This window comes from Schistocerca americana, chromosome 10 (genome assembly GCF_021461395.2).
Source record: "Schistocerca americana isolate TAMUIC-IGC-003095 chromosome 10, iqSchAmer2.1, whole genome shotgun sequence".
NCBI lineage: Eukaryota > Metazoa > Arthropoda > Insecta > Orthoptera > Acrididae > Schistocerca > Schistocerca americana.
The window spans coordinates 147,378,071-147,397,904 of NC_060128.1; the positions used below are offsets into that span (position 1 = coordinate 147,378,071).

The following is a 19,834-nucleotide window of genomic DNA, read 5'->3' on the forward strand; positions in this document are numbered from 1 at the left end:
GCCAGACATGAACCCCTGTGACTTCTTTCTGTGGGGACACTTGAAAGACCAGGTGTACCGCCAGAATCCAGAAACAATTGAACAGCTGAAGCAGTACATCTCATCTGCATGTGAAGCCATTCCGCCAGACACATTGTCAGAGGTTTCGGGTAATTTCATTCAGAGACTACGCCATATTATTGCTACGCATGGTGGATATGTGGAAAATATCGTACTATAGAGTTTCCCAGACCGCAGCGCCATCTGTTGTTGAAAATTGTAACTACTGTAATTTCTAAAGTTTGTCTGCCTGAAAATGTACTGTTGTCCCAAGCATATTGCAACAAATGGTGTATTTCTATCGCTGCTCGTTTAGTTTTTATTGCCGTTTCAAATATACCGGTCATTTTTGAAACACCCTGTATATGGATACCACTGTAATAAACAAACACTTGTCATCTGTGCAGGTGAAGAAACTGAAGGAACAGCTGGCGTGGTTCAGCCGCAGCTTGGAGTCGGTAGCCAGGGATGATGAGGAGGCCCTGCACTCCATCTTCTCACTGCCCCCCATCACCATCCCAGAGGCGGTGTACCGCAAGCTCGGCTGGGCCGATCACAGTGGTGGCCGTGGTGACGGAGTTGTGGACTGCCAGGTGGGAGTGGGGGTGGAGTCAGACGAGGGGTCACCTGAAGAACGGGAGGAGCGAGATACGCCAATGTGTGGTGCTGACACAGTGGAAACAAAGAGAGAGGAGGTAGCAGTGGGCTCTGGGGACGAGTCGGCGGCATCCGAGGTGACGGCAGGGGTGGAAGTGGACACGGAGGCGGAAGCGGAGGCGCAGCGGCGCAAGAGGCGTGAAGGTGCCTACCGGAGGCTGGCTGCCTGCCTGGAGGCTCCAGCTGCTGTCCTGGAAGATGACTACCTCCTGACCAGGTAATGACGAGCACCGGGAGAAAATTACCCGACTCCTACAGGGAAAAGAAACTCTGCAATCGGGCCCTTTTAAGTGTACCATTATCTTAGCCAGAGGCAGTGCACCCTTCTTCTGCTTTTCATCCTCTTTGACTGCAACATGCCTTAAAGCTTTCTATTTGATACTGAACCACACTTTCTATGTGTAAGACCTTAACTTTTCCTGGCGAATTGAATGTTCAAATAACTTACGGGTTTGCTGCCGGTGACATCGTCGACCACCGCCCATATTTCGACAGGAGCACACTCTGCCATTCTTAAGGCACAAATGCAAGGAGGAAGCAATGTGCAAAGGAATTTAATACCTTGGTTCACAGAGGAGAAACAAGGAAGATACCACACACAGAACAAGTAACCGCAGAGCCAACACACAACCAAAGAAAACCAACATCAGAAATATCGATAGTGACTATTAATCAACAGGTGAGGTAGCACTAATTCTGTCCCTCTGGTTTTTGATGAATCTGGCTCTGTTTTTCATCAAAAACAGGGGGACAGAATTAGTGCTACCTCACCTGTTGATTAATAGTCACTATCGATATTTCTAATGTTGGTTTTCTTTGGTTGTGTATTGACTCTGCGGTTACTTGTTCTGTGTGTGGTATCTTCCTTGTTTCTCCTCTGTGAACTGAGGTATTAAATTCCCTTGCGCATTGCTTACTCCTTGCATTTGTGCCTTGAGAATGGCAGGGTGTGCTCCTGTCGAAATATTGGCGGTGGTCGACGACGTCACCCGGCAGCAAAAAATCACACTTTCTATGTGTATATTGGCAGCAGTGCTCCAAATTAGGAAACTTCATGAAAGTATGGACATAGGAGACCATTGAACATCTTTAGTAATGCATCTTCATTTACTCTGTTGTTGGGAATTTTTTTTGACCCATCAGTCTTATGACTGGTTTTATGATGACTGCCATGAATTTCTCTCCTGTACCAGCCCTTTCATTGCAGAGTAGCACTTGCACCCTACGTCCTCATTTGTTTGTTGGTCATATTACAATATATACCTTTCCCTACAGTTTTTACCCTCTACAGCTCCCTCTGGTACCATGGAAGCTATTGCCTGATGTCTCAGCACATATCATGTCCCTTCTTTTGATCAGTGTGTTCCGTATGGTCCTTTTTTATCTTATTTTGCATAAAGCCATTCATCATCTTATTTGTCCACTGAATTTTCAACATCCTTCTGTAGAACAATATTTCAGATGCTTAAATTATTTTCTCTTCATATTTTCCCCCAGTTCATAATCCACTGCCATACATACATTCTCAGAAATATCTTTCTCAAATTAAGAACCATGTTTGATACCAGTTGACTCCTTTTAGTCAGAAATTCCCTCTTTGCATGTGCGAGTCTGCTTTTTATGTCCTCCGTGCTTCACAGATCATCTGTTATTTTGCTTGCAAGATGGCTGAATTCCTTCACTTCATCTGCTTCATAATCAACAATTTTGATGTTAAGGTTATTGCTAATCTTATTTCAGGTACTTATTACTTTTATCTTTCTTCAGTTTACTCTCAATCCATGTTCTGTACTCATTAGACTTTTTCATTCAGCAGATCCTGCACTTCTTCTTCACTTTCACTGAGGATAGCAATGTCATCATTGATATCCATCATTGATATCCATCCACACTGAAATTTAATCCCATTCTTGAACCTTTTTTTTTTTCTGTCATTGCATCTTCAATGTGTAAACTGATCAGTAGGAACAAAAAGACATCATTTCTGTCGTGCAGCATTTTTTATTCTAGAACTTCATTCTCGGTTTCTTATTCTTGTTGTTCACTCTTGGTTCTTTTACATACTGTATATCATGTATCTCTCCCTAAACCTTACTCCTATTTTTCTCATGATTTTGATCATTGTACATTATTTTACATCATCAGATACTGTTTTCAGGTCAAAATATCCAATGAATGTGTATTGATTTTTCTAAATTCTTGCTTCCATTATTAGTCACAATATAAAGCTGCCTCTCTCATACCATTACCTTTCCAAAAGCCAAACTGATTGTCATCTAACAGAACCTCAGTTTTTCCCTTTCCTCTGTATATTAAGCTTGTTCAGGAAGTCTGATCCATAAGCCATTAAGCTCACTATGCAGTATTTCTTGCACTTATCTGCCCTTTCTATCTTCAGGATTGTGTGGATGATATTTTTCCAAAAGTTTGGTGGATGTCTCCAGACTCTCATATTCCTCGCACAGTTGAAGAGTTGCTTGCTTGCAACTTCCCGTAATGATGTAATGTTATCTATCCCTTCTGTGTTATATCATCCCAAATCTTCCAAAGCTCTATGAAACTCTCACTCTATACTGCCTCCACTATGTCTTCCATATCAACACTCATTTCTTCTTCAGTCACATTGTCAAACAAGTCTTCCCATCTCAGAGAGGCATTGAGTGTACGCTTTCCACCTTCTGCTCTCTTCTCTGTGCTTAACACTAGAACTCCTGTTGATCTCTTAATGATGATGTCTCACTTTTAATTTCAGTGAAAATTGTTTCCACTTTTCTATATGCTAAATCAGTCCTTCCAACGACCATTACTGTTCCAGTTTCTTCACATCTTTCTTGCAGCCATTTCACTGTGACCTTCCTGCACTTCCTATTTATTTGATTTCTACATGACTTTTGTTTTTGCATTCCTGAATTTCCATGAACATTTTTTTACTTCCTTCTTTCGTTGATTAACTGAAGTATTTCTTCTGCTATCCGACATTTCCTGACAGTTACTTTCCCTGTACCTATGTTTTCTATCCAACTTCTGTGACTGCCCTTTTTAGGGATTCCCATTCCTCTTCAAGTGAACTGTTTACTGTGATATTTATTACTGCAGTATCAATAGCCATAGAGAACTTCGCAAACAAATCTCATCATTCCTCAGTAGTTCAGTGTCCCACTTCTTTGCAGAGTGATTCTTCTGGGAGAACGTCTTAAACTTCAGCCTGTTCTTCATCATTACTAAATTGTGATCCGAGTCTTATATCTGCTTCTGGGTACACCTTACAATACAATATCTGATTAGGAATATATCTGAGCTAATTTCTGGACATAAATTATGTTTGTGGTGTCCGCCTGTTTAACTTGGTAATAACGTGCTCTTGTCCCATGCAGTGGGCCTGGATTCGTTTCTCGCCTGGGTCGAAGATTTTCTCCGCTCATGGAATGGGTGTCATGTTGTCCTCATCGTCATTTTCATCCTCATCACCAGTGCGCAAGTTGCTCAATGTGGCATCAATTGCAATAAGACCTGCACTTGGCTGCCAAAGTTCCCCGGCTGGGGCCTATCAGCCAACAGTGGCACACGCTCATTTCAGTTTTTCCATCTTTGTGGTTTTCACAAGATAAATACTTGTCTACTAATGCACCAAAGAACTTGTAACTGCTTGTCTCATGCAGGTCTCTGCTCTCAACTTTAAGGTATGGACCTGAATGTACATGATTTTTGTTCCATTTATGAACAAATTTTTTACTACTAAAATACTGGGTTGTATTATCTATGGGCAGACCATGGAGCCACTACTTATCATTTGAGCAGTTCTTCAATTAGCATCACAATGTTGAATGTACCCCATTCCAGTCCTCCCACTGAGACAAAATTGCTTGTAGTTTCAGCAACTGAATTGACTGTGGTCACAAACTATTTGTCACTTTCACAGCTATAATAATGTTGCAGATGCTAATAAACAATTACCTGGTCAGATCTGGAGCACATCAACACTGATATTTTCACTTCTTCATGTCAGTACTCCTCTCAAAACTGCAGAATCAGTATTGATGATTGAGACAGTGACAGAAATTTCACAAATTTCCCTGTTGTATTTACAATTGGTCTCTGGTCCCATGTGACAACTATTTGTTTTCTGCTTTAACCAACTGGTCATCAGTACCTTCTTTCATGCAACTTTTCTACTTTAGTAAAGACTGAGTTGGTTGAACAAGCAATAGGTCCCTGTCTGGAAGCCAGTGTCAGATATCTTTTTTCATCATAAATCTAAGCTAAAATTCTGTGTTCAGAATGAATGAGTGAATTAATCCAAAATTTCTACATGAATATTTCATAGAGTAGCAACAGTTGGAGCACTCCTTTTACTAACACTTCAAGTGATTACTACTGCAGTATGTGGTTCTTATAGCTAAATTTTAATTAAATATGTACTAACAAAGGTAAGTTTTACATTAGATGGCCCATTAAAATTGTGTAAGTTGAGGCTTTACAGTGATATAAACAAATGGGTCAGGAAACTTCCTGGCAGTTTAAAACTGTGTGACAGACCTTTGCCTTTCATGGGCGAGCGTTCTAGACTTGAAAGTTTTGCAAGTGAGCTTCTGTGGAGTTTGAGAGGTAGGAGACAAGGTATTGGCAGAGGTAAAGCTGTGAGGATCATGTGTGAGCCATGCTCAAGTAGCTCTGTCAATGAGCACTTGCCTGCAAAAGGCAAAGATACCGAGTTTAAGTCTCATGTCTGGCACACAGTTTTAATCTGCCAGGAAGTTTCAGCACACATATTGTTCACTTGGCTGCACATGATTATCTGCCATATCTCTTACCTTGGGTCAGAAGATAGTGTTCTTTGCATCAAAGAGTACCCTCAGAGACAGTGCAGTAATGTCTGGGGCACCACAGACTATCATCGAGATGACCATTGTCGTGGCTTTGCTTGACATGGCAGCAGAGAGTGGCGAGCAGTCAGTGGTGCACCCAGCAACAACCCTTGGTATAGGAGTGGCATTGTGTTGTCCTTTCAGATGGGTCCGAGTTCTGTGAACAGCACACAATGTGTATCTGTGTGTAGAGGCTCCAAGGAGAATCAGACCAGCACCTGGTGTAGTGGTATAGGTAGGGACAAGAAAAAATCATTTTATTTTATGGCCGAAGTTGGTGTTATTTTTTCCAAAAACTGGTGTTTTGTTGCTAAATTCATTGCTAATTTTTGAAAATTCAGTTTTTTTGTTGGAAAAATTGGGATTATTTTCTACCTAATTCAGTATTGGTCTGGGGCAAATTCAGTGTTGTTGTTTTTGCCAAATTCGGCGTTATTTTGTCAAATTTAGTGCTATTTTTTGTAAAATTTGGCATTTTTTCGCAAATTCGGGTTTTTGTGTTTTTGGTGTTATTTTTATTACCAAATTCCATTGTTGTGCATAGGGAAGTGTTTTTTTGCAAGTATGATGTTTTGCACATTTTTTTGCTAAATTCATTTTCTGCCAAGTTTAATGTTATATTTTGTTAAAATCGGTACGGCTTTTTTTTTTGCCAAATTCGGAGCTATTCCCATCCTCACATCAAAGTTTCTTACATGGCAACTACACCACTATTTCAAGATTTTACAAGAACCTCAGCCGTGAGGATATTACAAGACCAGCTGCAATTTTAGCATTCAATAACTGTCAGTTACAAATATTACGAAACTAACGTCCTCAGAATTATAACACTTTTATACAGCAAAAGAACAGATTTCACAATATCTTACAAAAATTGCCAATTTCACTCTATTTCAATAAAAACTGATAATGTTGCATTATTTCTAGTACTACAGTTTACGCAAAATTTACGTATGCTTAGGTATAGAGTCTCATTGCTAACACAACACAGCTCTGGCTTGTATACTTGACAACTTCAAGAGCAGGTGTTACATTTCTCGTGTGTTAAGGTCAATGGCTGTGGCCTCTCTTTGATTTCTCTGTGACGTTATCTTCCAACTGGGTAATGTAGGACCACACGTTGCCCATTCTTTCGAGACCCACCTCACTACAGAGGGTGTGTGACAGTTGTCCTGGTCAGCACAGTCTCCAGATCTCTCGCCCATTGAAAACATCTGGTCATGGATTGCCTAAAGACGGGCACGCTACCAACCTGCCAGCCACTATGATTGATAAACTCTGGGATACAGTTGCAGCACAGAATGCCGTATCCATATCTGTCATCTGAGCTCAGTTCAACTTGATGCCCAGAGAGGTTAGAGCCACCATTGCTGCTGTAAGTGACAGTTGTGTGTGCTAAATTTTACACTCTGTATACTCCCAATTCATGTATGAAATTTAGTAATGTATTCTTCCTAATATACTGTATGAACACAATAAGTAAAATTTTCTTCATTTGCCATCCTTTGTAGTGCTTGAACGGACAGCAGGATATATACACGGTCCAGTCTCATTAATTTGACCACTACTTATGTTTGACGTCAATGCGCAATAAAGCCACAGACGGCAGAAGGCAGCATTAGTGGTGAAGGGTATTTAAAGTGGGTCAGAGGGGCACGGAAAACAGTGCGATGGTTGTCGAAACGCGGAAACAGAGTGACTTATCTGATGCAGAAAAGGCATGGTCTTTGCCTTTTGGGCCAAGGGTGGAAGCATTTCCAAAATATCTAAGTCTGTAAACTGTTTGCATGCTGCCTTGTTTAAAGTATAACATACAGTATATGGCAAAATGGCATTATGCAACACTGGTGCTGACGCAACTTGGTGCACTGTGGGCTACAGATAACAGGGGTGGACAATGGCTGTGGAGATATACGTAGGCAAATAGACTTGCAGCTGTTGAGCAACTGACTGACCCAGCTGGCCGGGTAGCTGAGCGGTTCTAGGCACTACAGTCTGGAACCGCGTGACCGCTACGTTCGCAGGTTCGAATCCTGCCTCGGGCATGGATGTTTGTGATGTCCTTAGGTTAGTTAGGTTTAAGTAGTTCTAAGTTCTAGGGGACTGATGACCTTTGAAGTTAAGTCCCATAGTGCTCAGAGCCATTGACTGACCCAAATGAACCAACAGTGTCTCTGCAATGGTCGTTCAGTAAACACTCCTGCATATCGGCCTCCGCAACACGCACCTCTTTCATGCACCCATGCTGAATGCTGATCATCCGTGATGGAGGCTGGAATTTTCACACCAATACACCAAATGGACATCAACTAAGTGGCAACAGGTGGCCTTTTCAAATGAATCATGTTTAATGCTCCATTGAAAAGATGGCTGTTGGTGTGTATGGTGTGAAACATATGAAGACAATTACCCTGCAACAATCATCAAAACGGTTAGTGTCTGTGGAATGTTTTTGTGGTGATGTCATCATTTTCCGGAAGGTACAATGGGTCAATACAAGTGTGCATCCATCATTAGGGACCACGTCCACCCCTACATGCACTTTACGTTTCCTCGGCACGATGGCATCTACCAACAAGACACTGCAACTTGTTGCACAGCTCACAGAGAATATGTTCACTTTGAAGAGCACCACGACAAGTTTACTTTACTCCTCTGGCCACTCAACTCCCAGCATTTAAACACAATCAAAAAGGATTATGTCAAGAGCTCAAGTTTTTCATTGCCATAAAATGTTTAGTGAAGGCTGAATGAATGTTGAAGATGAAGACCGCAGTGGACAACCATCAACCTCGCGGACGGATGTCAACTTGGCCAGGGTGCATGAACTCGTATGATCTTATCGAAGATTATCCGTGAAAATGATTGCAGAAGAACTGAACATCAACTGGACCACCTCGACTGGGCTCTTTGCACCACAGATTCTCAACCGTGAAACCCAGGGCAATCGGCCGAGGAACTGGAGTCAGCACGGCTCCACAACCCTGTCAGTGCCTTCCAGTACCTCATTAATTGTCTTTTTGCATGTCTTGTAGCAGTCTCTGCTGTGAAAGAGGGTTTTTCGGGCTTTTGACAGGTTGGTCACATTAATGTGATTGTACAGTTTATACGTGCGTAGTGTCATTACATTACAGGCACGGTAGTCATAAACTCTAATACACTTACAAATTAACTGCATCCACTGACCAGTTCTGGAGTATATAGTTCCAGAGCAGAGGATTGAAGACGCTGCCAAGCTGACGGTTCCCCGTGGGTTCTGTGCTGCACAGGAATGAGGCTGCCACGAAGCCTGAGCTGTCGACGCAGATACCTGCTGTAGCACCACTGGACGAGACGGCACTGGAGGCACGTGCGCAGCGGCTGAGCAGGCTGGAGGAGCAGTGCCAGCAGCTGGTGCGTCGCGTCACCAGGACGGCACACCGCAGCGACCGCCTCAGCAGCAGGTGGGTGCCATCTTCCCCCCCAGCTCTGCTACATATGTACTCCACACACCACTGTGCAGTGCGCACCAGAAGGAACTTTGTACCAGTATTATTCCATTTTCATACTGTATGAGAGAAGAATGACTGTGTGCGATGGATAGTGACAAAGCTTTAACTATCCCCTTCTGACATAATATCAGTTGTTATTTCATCTATGCAATACTCAGTCATACAATTTTATGAAAAGTTTCATTTGACAGATTACGAGGTGTGACAATAAAGTAATGAGACTGTATTTTTTTTGCGAGATGTGGCAACCCTGCAGGCTCGCGTAGGCACAATATCTCTGACCTTGGCCTATAAGCTCCTTCAGGTTCACATCGATGCAACTGCTCAATTGAGTTGTGCTGTAATAAGTTGACATGTGTTTGTGTCTCTTGTCTCGGAAATGGAACCGCATAATATTGCACAAAGGTATGCCATTTCTTTTTGCATTAAATTGGGTGAAAACAGGACGACAACTTACGGTAAGCTTCAGAAGGCTTTTGGAAAGGAGGTTATGTCAAGAGCTCAAGTTCTTTGTTGGCATAAATGTTTAGTGAGGGCAGAACAAATGTTGAAGATGAAGACCGCAGTGGACGACCATCAACCTCACGGACGGACGTCAACTTGGCCAGAGTGCGTGAACTCGTACGATCTGATCAAAGATTATCCATGAAAATGACTTCAGAAAAACTGAACATCAATTGAGAAACAGTTCATCTAATAATAACTGAAGATCTTGGTCTGAGAAAGATTTGTGCTAAAATGGTGCCGAAAAATCTCACACCAGAACAGCGAGAAACACGGAAAAATGTGGCAGCCGAACTGTTAGAGCAAATGGGAATCAATCCAGAATTGTGGAGCCGTGTTATCACTGGTGATGAAAGTTGGTTTTTTCAGTACGATCCAGAGACAAAACGCCAAAGTTCGCAATGGTGCTCAAAGGGATTACCCAGACCTAAAAAAGCTCGCATGTCAAAGTCAAAAGTGAAATGCATGTTTGTGTGCTTCTTTGATGCCAAGAGAATTGTTTATAAAGAGTGGGTGCCTCCTGGACAAACAGTTAGCCAATATTACTACAAAGAAATTTTAGAAAAATTTCGTAAAAGAGTTCTTCGTGTCCGTGCCAACATTGCTGATAATTGGATTCCGCATCAGGACAATGTGCCATCTCATACTGCTCTGTCAGTACAGCAATTTTTGACCTCAAAACAAATTTCAGTTCTACCACAGCCACCTTATTCACCAGATATTGCTCCATGCGACTTCATTCTATTTCCAAGAGTCAAAATGGCAGTCAAGGGACACCATTTTCAAACAACACAAGATGTCGAAAAAGCCGTGATGAGGATCTTGGAGGATATTACAGAAGATGAGTTCCAGAAATGTTACCATCAATGGCAGAAGCGCTGGAAAAAGTGTGTGCAGTCAGAAGGGAACTACTCTGAAGGAGACAACACAAAACTTGACTAAAACGGTAAGCAATATTTTTTTTTCACATCACTGTCATTACTTTATTGTCGCACCTCGTATTTTGTTGCCAAGACAGTCTAAAACACCTCACCAAATGCCAGCAAAAAATGGATATAATTATAACAATAATAAAAAATATGTCTAAATTTTATCCTGAATAAACAGGCCCAGGGTTCCTAATTTTTTAAAAAAGTAGCTTGACTCAGAAATTGTAAATCTCTCCATTTCATCATGACAAATAAATTCAGATCTTTATTTCTTGAAGTTTTCCCAGTGGACTGAATATTCTGTCATTTCTGGGAAGTGCAGCCAAGATATTATTAACTCTGGTACCAACATGAACATTTCCAACATAACATTGCCATCTTTATAATAGATACCAACAAAAGGCCTGGTCATGATTTGCGCTCCGTCATCGCAGCCAAGTATGCTGAGCACTCCAGCTTCTCCCATCACTGTGCTATTCCAAGCAGTTGTGTGAGTGAGATGGCTATACACTGAAGGCTGCACACATGGGAAACATAGGAAGATGTGTTTGAAGCACAGTACAACTATTTCTCAGAGCAAAAATTGCAGCACACCTTTTTTAAGCAGAATTTTATTTTTCTACCAAAGCAGTAATTTTTATTGTGTAATTAAAGAAGTACATTAGATAGTACTAATATGGTGAGCAGAACTACAGAAAGCTTCATGTACAGGCATTTAACATTAAGTTGTGATGTTTATAAATTTATACACATTTCAATTTTATAACATATAATGCATACAGAATTATGCTTCATGATACAGTCAAACATATGGAATTATGCAGATTAAAGTCTGTCACGCCTGTAAGTTGGTGTGACATTGTCAATTTCATAAAAGAAAAAAAATTGCACAGATGTGTCAAAATGAACATTGAAATAACTTAAGCATCTTTTCTGTGCTGCTGAGGATATTGTTCTTGGGGTGATATTTAAGTCTTGCAAATACCTGTTCCGGACAAACAGGTTGTTGAGCTGGTGCTAAAATGTACGTCTCTCAGCCCAAGTTTAAAGTAATGGGGTACATTAGCAGTCAGAAGCGAGAATGATCTGACAAATAAAGTGAAATCCATCTTGAGTCATAAAAGTCTTGGAATCTCTTTGAGAAATCATGCTGAAATGTTTCAATTACTTAAAAATAGACAGTCATGTCTCGTCCACAAATGACTGCCTTCACTTATAGGCAATGTTCCATGTTGTACCTGACACTGATTTTTCCGTAGGACTACTTTTTGTTTGATGACATCAATCTTGTCCACCATATGTTACCAAATGATTCTCCCCTTGCATTAAGACACTTAATGAATTCATATAGTGTGTGATGTTGACCACAAAAGATTTTGTCACTATTCTGATTACCCTTGATTCAGTTTTTCCTTCAGCTCAACCAGCTTTCACTGCAGTTCATCAGAAGACAATTGAATTATATTGTCCGGTGTTGTAACGACGTTTCAGTAAGCATTTTCCAGCCATCAGTAATATGATGGCACATTAGGCATTTTACATAGCCTTTAAACGATATGAAAAATAAGCCAATTCCCATTTGGCATTGATGATCTTTCAGATAATATTAATAGTAGAATCAGGCTTTTTGCAGATGATGCATTTATCTATAATGAAGTGCTCTCTAAAAGAAGCTGCATAAATATTCAGTCAGATCTTGATAAGATTTCAACATGGTGCGGAGATTAGGAACTTACTCTAAATGTTCAGAAATGTAAAATTGTGCACCTCACAAAATGAAAAAATGTAGTAACTTGTAACTGTAATATTAATGAGTCACTCTTGAAAATCGACCTACTCATACAACCTGGGTGTAACACTTTGTAGGGATACGAAATGGAATGATCACATAGGTTCAGTTGTGGGTAAAGCACATGGTAGACTTTATTGGTAGAATACTGGGGAAGTGCAATCAGTTTACAAAAGAGATTGCTTATGAATCTCTTATGCAACCCATCCTAGAACATTGCTCAGGTTTGTGGGACCCATACCAGATAGGACTCACAGGGGATATTGAATGTTTACAGAGAAGGGCAGCACGAATGGTCACTGGTTTGTTTAATCTGTGGGAGAGTGCCATAGAGATACTGTACGAACTGAAATGGCAGACTCTTGAGGACAGACATAAACTATCCCAAGAAGGTCTGTTAACAAAGTTTCAAGAGTCGGCTTTAAATGATTACTACAGATATACTACTGCCCCCTAAGTATCACTCACACACAGAAGCATTCGAAGAATCATTCTAGCTGCTCTCCATACATGGATGGAACAGGAAAAACCCTAATATCTGGTGCAATGGGATGTAACCTCTGTGATGCACCTCAAGGTGAAAGTAAAGTTCTATGTACTGACTTGGCAGAAAATCCTAAAAAATTTTGGTCTTATGTCAAAGCGGTAGGTGGATCAAAACAAAATGTCCAGACACTCTGTGACCAAAATGGTACTGAAACAGAGGATGACAGACTAAAGGCCAAAATACTAAATGCCTTTTTCCAAAACTGTTTCACAGAGGAAGACTGCACTGTAGTTCCTTCTCTAGATTGTCGCATAGATAACCAAATGGTAGATATCAAAATAGATGACAGAGGGATAGAGAAACAATTAAAATCGCTCAAAAGACGAAAGGCCGCTGGACCTGATGGGATACCAATTCGATTTTACACAGAGTACGTGAAGGAACTTGCCCCCTTCTTGCAGCGGTGTACCGTAGGTCTCTAGAAGAGCGTAGCGTTCCAAAGGATTGGAAAAGGGCACAGGTCATCCCCGTTTCCAAGAAGGGACATCGAACAGATGTGCAGAACTATAGACCTATATCTCTAACGTCGATCAGTTGTAGAATTTTGGAACATGTATTATGTTAGAGTATAATGACTTTTCTGGAGACTAGAAATCCACTCTGTAGGAATCAGCATGAGTTTCAAAAAAGACGGTCGTGTGAAACCCAGCTTGCGCTATTCGTCCACGAGACTCAGAGGGCCATAGACACGGGTTCACAGGTAGATGCCGTGTTTCTTAACTTCCACAAGGCGTTTGATACAGTTCCCCACAGTTGTTTAATGAACAAAGTAAGAGCATATGGACTGTCAGACCAATTGTGTAATTGGATTGAAGAGTTCCCAGATAACAGAACACAGCATGTCATTCTCAATGGAGAGAAGTCTTCCGAAGTAAGAGTGATTTCAGGTGTGCCACAGGGGAGTGTCATAGGACCGTTGCTATTCACAATATACATAAATGACCTTGTGGATGACATTGAAAGTTCACTGAGGCTTTTTGCGGATGATGCTGTGGTGTATCGAGAGGTTGTAACAATGGAAAATTGTACTGAAATGCAGGAGGATCTGCAGCGAATTGACGCATGGTGCAGGGAATGGCAATTGAATCTAAATGTAGACAAGTGTAATGTGCTGCAAATACATAGAAAGATAGTTCCCTTATCATTTAGCTACAAAATAGCAGGTCAGCAACTGGAAGCAGTTCATTCCATAAATTATCTGGGAGTACACATTAAGAGTGATTTAAAATGGAATATCCATAAATTATATGGGAGTACGCATTAGGAGTGATTTAAAATGGAACGATCATATAAAGTTGATTGTCGGTAAAGCAGATGCCAGACTGAGATTCATTGGAAGAATCCTAAGGAAATGCAATCCAAAAACAAAGGAAGTAGGTTACAGTACGCTTGTTCGCCCACTGCTTGAATACTGCTCAGCAGTATGGGATCCGTACCAGATAGGGTTGGTAGAAGAGATAGAGAAGATCCAACAGAGAGCAGCGGGCTTCATTACAGGATCATTTAGTAATCGCGAAAGCATTACGGAGATGATAGATAAACTCCAGTGGAAGACTCTGCAGGAGAGACGCTCAGTAGCTCGGTACGGGCTTTTGTTAAAGTTTCGAGAACATACCTTCACCGAAGAGTCAAGCAGTATATTGCTCCCTCCTATGTATATCTCGCGAAGAGACCATGAGGATAAAATCAGAGAGATTAGAGCCCACACAGAAGCATACTGGCAATCCTTCTTTCCACGAACAATACAAGACTGGAATAGAAATGAGAACCGATAGAGGTACTCAGGGTACCCTCCGCCACACACCGTCAGGTGGCTTGCGGAGTATGGATGTAGATGTAGATGTAGAAGGTGGTTTGCAGGGTATAGATGTAGATGTAGATGTAGAACAATGTAGCTTCTCTACTTTTTATTTTTTAGACAACTCTGTGGACATCACAGTATTTCTAATGTAGAATATAAATATAATTTAATGCAAGTAGTATTGCCAGCAAACTGCTTAGCACCTGACAGAGTGAATGTGTTGCTCAAGTGGCGTATGGCTGTAGCATTCATGTTTCTTTCTCTCCTCACCCCTCAGCACCACTTGCCACTTCATTCGGACTGCTAGCAGAATGCTCACTTAGCATCATTTTGCCAGGCCTGTACTAGGAGATCGGGAACTGATGTGCATTCTTTTTCAGGCTGGAGGAGTTGCACGAGCAATACGGCTCATCTTCATCACCAGAGTCGAGCCCCGCGGTGCCAGGATCACCAGTCGCGAGACGGCGCAGTCGGCTCCCACCCCCACCGCCCCCACTGCCGGCGGATCTGCCCCGCATACCTGCACCACCCCACATGCCCACCGAGCTGCCAGTTCGCAGGTTGCCCACCGCCTCCGACACCGACTCCACCCGCGGCCACCACCCACCGCTGCTACCCTCGCAGCCGCCGGCTGCTGGCGACACGAGCGGTGGTGATGACACGGCCGAGGGCTGAGCCCGTCGGGACTCCCCGAGCTCTCTCTGCTGCTGCCACCGGGACTCCCCTGCCTCCCAGCACTGAGCACCTGCAGTGTCCAGCTCCTACACTTGAGAGTGAGAGTGTGTGTGAGAGAGAGAGAGAGAGAGAGAGAGAGAGAGAGAGAGAGAGAGAGAGAGAGAGAGAGATTGATTCATTTGCAGCACTGGGAGGACCTGCCCGGTAGGCAACAAGTACCAACATCACAATTTCAGAAATATTTCCCTCGGTTTGACACTCAACTTTAAGCTCAGTACCAGGGATTTTTGCAAACGGTGCTTAACCGTGCGACGTTTCTGCGTCTCACCCCCCGAGTGGGGTCAGAAATATAAACGCTGGCACAGTTAACTCGTCAGATTTTATGAATGACAACTAGTATGACAACTTGTGCTTAGGTAACTTGGGTGTTAAAAGTCCTGTACACTGTTATTCTATTGAAAGGCTCTGTGATGATCATTCACAGTCAATACATCTTGTTTCTCTACAACAAGAATACTCGGGATGAAATGTGGATTTTTTCCCCTTTTTTACCATCTACATTTGAGATTCTACTATGGAGTACCTGTGACGGAGCACTGGAAACAAAGATAAAATCTTATAGGTTTTTTCTGTCAACCTGTAATAAAATTTCTATTCTCAACAGATAGGGCCTTCGGCAAGACATCAGTTATGGCTCCTACTTCTGAAGCCTTCATAAATATATTAAAAGGCTTTATTTGATAGGTGATATGAATACCAGTTCCATTCAGATATCTTCAACTGTGGCTAAAGAATAATAACAGCCAAACATAAATACCCTGTAATGAAAATCACACTGCAGGAAAAAGAGAGGAATCTGAGGGGTCTATAATTAGATGTACTTACCATCAACACTTTTCCAGATGTCAAGATATTGGAAAATAATAATTTTATATGCATAGCTTTAAATGACCATGTTCAAACAGAATGTGTACTGTTACGCTAGAACACAGCACAAATATGATGAGTCGAATTACTGAAATGACATCAAATGCGCCAAGTGCCCGAGACCAAATACGTAGCTCATATGTCGGGCTCAGAAATTTAAAAAGATGTATACATTATGTACAGGCAAAGGAAACACTGAGAACTATGCAGAGAGAAAACATTATAAGACACCATTGTGCATACGAGTTTCACAATACATGACCGCCTGAGCGAGATTTTGTAAATGCAAATGTGGTAATGTTCCACGCAACTAAATGGCGTAAAGTAGTAAGATTTAAGTAACTCAAGGAAAGTACAGAAGATAATTTTGAGCTATGACCTACAGTTAGCCACCAGAAGTAAAATAATTCTCTGGCTGTTTGTGGTTCTGTCCCAGATCTTAGCAAGCAATTGAGCTATTATGCTCTCTCAGTGCACCTGGAACTCTCACAAACTGATGGAGAAATAGTGTGTGGTGGCTGCTTTTAGTTATGTAGAACTATCATCTTTGAAATAATGCATCTGACAAGTTGGTGTTACTCAGGAGTGAGCAAATTCATGTTTATTGATGCGGAAATGGCACGACTGCTGAGAGAAGGGGAACGGCTGGAAAACTCTTGTTTCGAAATGTTGTTGACCATTGTTTAAATGTCACTGCACTTATTGTACTTATGCTAAGTCACTAGCATTGATGTACTTATTACCAGCAATAGAGGCTATATGCATTATCACCCTTGCAGGTAATAGAAACCATTGTTTACTATATCACGGCCTTCAGTACGTATAAAATATATACCTGCAGTACATGCAAGATACATACATGAAGCTTTTGGAGAAGGCCATCTCCCCTTCACAGTTTGTATGGTTAGCTCCCATTCCTGCCACCTATACAGATTATTTAGACACATTATAACAAATGCGACATTTATGTAAGATTGGCGTGTCTTCGACATATATTACTGTGCCATCAGAGTCTGCTCATCTTGAATTGTGGCATGCACCCTATGTAAGCTTCCGCTCAGGAGTTGACCCTACACATAGATGGCACAGAAACATATTTATTACATATAATGTATTATGAGAGGAATATCTTTGTGTAATCGGAAAGTTTTATGAAGTAAAGAAAAAATTGTGCATGTCTTCCGATGATCTGTTTATACAATAAATCTATCCTTTTAGCTATCAAATAAAGATTGTTCTATTTTATACCTTCCTTATTGTTCTACTGAAATTTTTGTTGTTTTGCTTCACTAAGGTATGATAAAGTAAAGCTGTCATTCAACCTGGAAATTGGTTTTGAACACCAAACTGTTTTTCTACTCACAGTCCTATCACATGTGGTATGCTGTTGCCTTCTTCTGACCTTTCCACTTAATTATCTAGTTAGAGGCAACCTACAGTTTATGTGGGCATCACACCACAGCACAACTCACAGTTTTCACAATAACAAAATTGCACTTTGTGGAATAAATGGTGAGTGACGGAAACACCTACTGGGGATCGAATTTCAGGCCTTTGAATTCTTAGCCTGGCACCTTTCCATTTAGTCACCAAGTTGCTTTATTCACTAGCATAGCAATAGTTGTACGCAGATTTACACCTGATAGAACTCTCCATATTGGATGAATTATGGACAGTGCTGCACAACATGAGAACTCTTATGTTTCCTGTGAGTAGAGACGCACAAGTTGGAAACATGAAGACACGGGCGATTTCTTCCTATCATAAACACCGGAAATGTCTTGCAATTACTCAAGAGCTGGTACTCTAATTTTCATCAAACTCATTTATCAAAATAATTAAGTAATCAAATGACATGCAGGGTTTGTTCCAAAAATTTCAAGAATAAAATTCTCCACCAAACAAAAGGGGCTAAAGCAGTGCAGTTTTTGGCAGGAACTGTGATGACGGATCTCGGCTAATGAACATGACTTGGCTCAATTGCCTCCACACGGTGGCAGAGTGAGGATACTATTCTGTGCATAGTTCATTTTGGTGACACGCCAAGATTTGAGATGCAATGGTTAATTTAGCTGTGAAAATGACAATGAGTGCTTTGAGCATCTGTCTATGTCTCAAACGCATGAAAATGTGAAGAAAGTGCAAAATATTTTGAATGGGGATTGCCACTTGAGCCTAAGAGTGATCAAATGCTTATCAGATTTTGACAAAAGGTGCAAGCAAAGGTGGTCCCAAAAATGGTGACTGATGAACAAAAGGAAATCCCGTGCTCAAGTGTCACCAGCTCTTGGGATGCCTTGAAAGTGACCCATATTTTTTCGACATGGTAGTGACAGGCAATAAGATATGGATTTTTGGGAACAATCTTGAATCAAAAAGACAAAGCAGTGAGTAGTAGACTAAAAACTCAACTCGCCCAAAGAAGGCTCACACGAGCAAATTTGAGGTTAAGGCAACCTTCTGAATCCAAAGGTGTTCTTCATAGTGAATTTGTGCCTCAAAGATAAACAGTTAGTGGCCAGTTTTACACTCAAATCCTTGTATAGTTATGGGATAATGTGAAATGTGTCCGGAAAGACGCAGCGACCAACCGAATTTTGAAATACAGCACTGTCCCGGGCCACAGCGCCATCAGTGTGCGAGAGTTTCTTGCCGGGAATGATGCGGCGACACTGCCGTACAACCCTTACTTGGCATCAAATGCCTACTGTTTCTTTCTGACAATAAAGAGAAGCTCAAAGGGACACAATCTTGGGTCATCAAAGGGAGTAAAAAGAAGATTCAACATGCTACCTTAAGGAGGTTCCCAATAACGGATTCCAGGAATCCAATGCGGACTGGGTGGAGTGATGGCAGTGATGCAGAAGGAATGTACTTTGAAATTTTTTAAGGTTTTGTATGTTAAAAAGCAATAAATCACTTTAACAAAATTATTCTTGAAACTTTTGAGACAGATCCTGTATTACACATAACACACAGAAAAGCTTTCTATTTATTCTGGTACACATGGAGAATATATAATTTCCAATACAGTGAAATATATTTACACACTGTAGCATTTAAGGCACAATTAATAACTGGTTTGCTTCCTACATAACTGATAAATAAAACTCTCAGCAACCAGAATATTGGTTTGAACACCACACTGCTTTACTAGGCATATTCCTATTGGATGCGGCATGCTGTCGCCTTCCTCTGACCTGAATTGTCTCACCAGTTGTAGGAGGACCTGTGGTGCAACATGATATTTTTTATGTAAAAAATCATTGCAGGAGGTGAAAGAAGTGGTATGTGATAGATAAAAATTCTGGGACCAACGGGTAATCAAACCGTGGACATTTAGATTTGTAGTTTATCCACTGAGCCAGCAAGCCACAGATTTAATTAACAGGAGGATGAAAGTCCTGTTAACAAGTTACATTAGAAATCATCTTGCTACAGGAGAAAAAGCTTTAACACCAGAACAAAGTGTCCGATACCGAGTCCACTACTGTTTTTGTTGTATGTGAGTGATCTCCCCCCTTTTTGTGATAAGTGAGAATTCTCTTTTGTTGTGATGCACACACACCATAATACATTCCACTAAAGATGGACCAACTAAACAAAATGT

General features: G+C 41.3%; 1 protein-coding gene across 2 annotated transcripts in view; it reads left to right on the top strand.

Annotated features, from left to right (window-relative positions):
- The window catches only part of LOC124552408 (plectin-like), a 219,495-nt gene extending 202,026 nt beyond the window's left edge, over positions 1-17,469 (top strand). For both annotated transcript variants that reach the window (XM_047126671.1, XM_047126672.1), the window contains exons 16-18: positions 447-913; positions 8,831-9,004; positions 15,003-17,469. In XM_047126671.1, the coding sequence (XP_046982627.1) occupies positions 447-913; positions 8,831-9,004; positions 15,003-15,297 (936 nt within the window). In that variant the 3' untranslated portion in view covers positions 15,298-17,469. The remainder of the gene's footprint in view (positions 1-446; positions 914-8,830; positions 9,005-15,002) is intronic.
- The last annotated feature ends 2,365 nt before the right edge of the window (positions 17,470-19,834 follow it).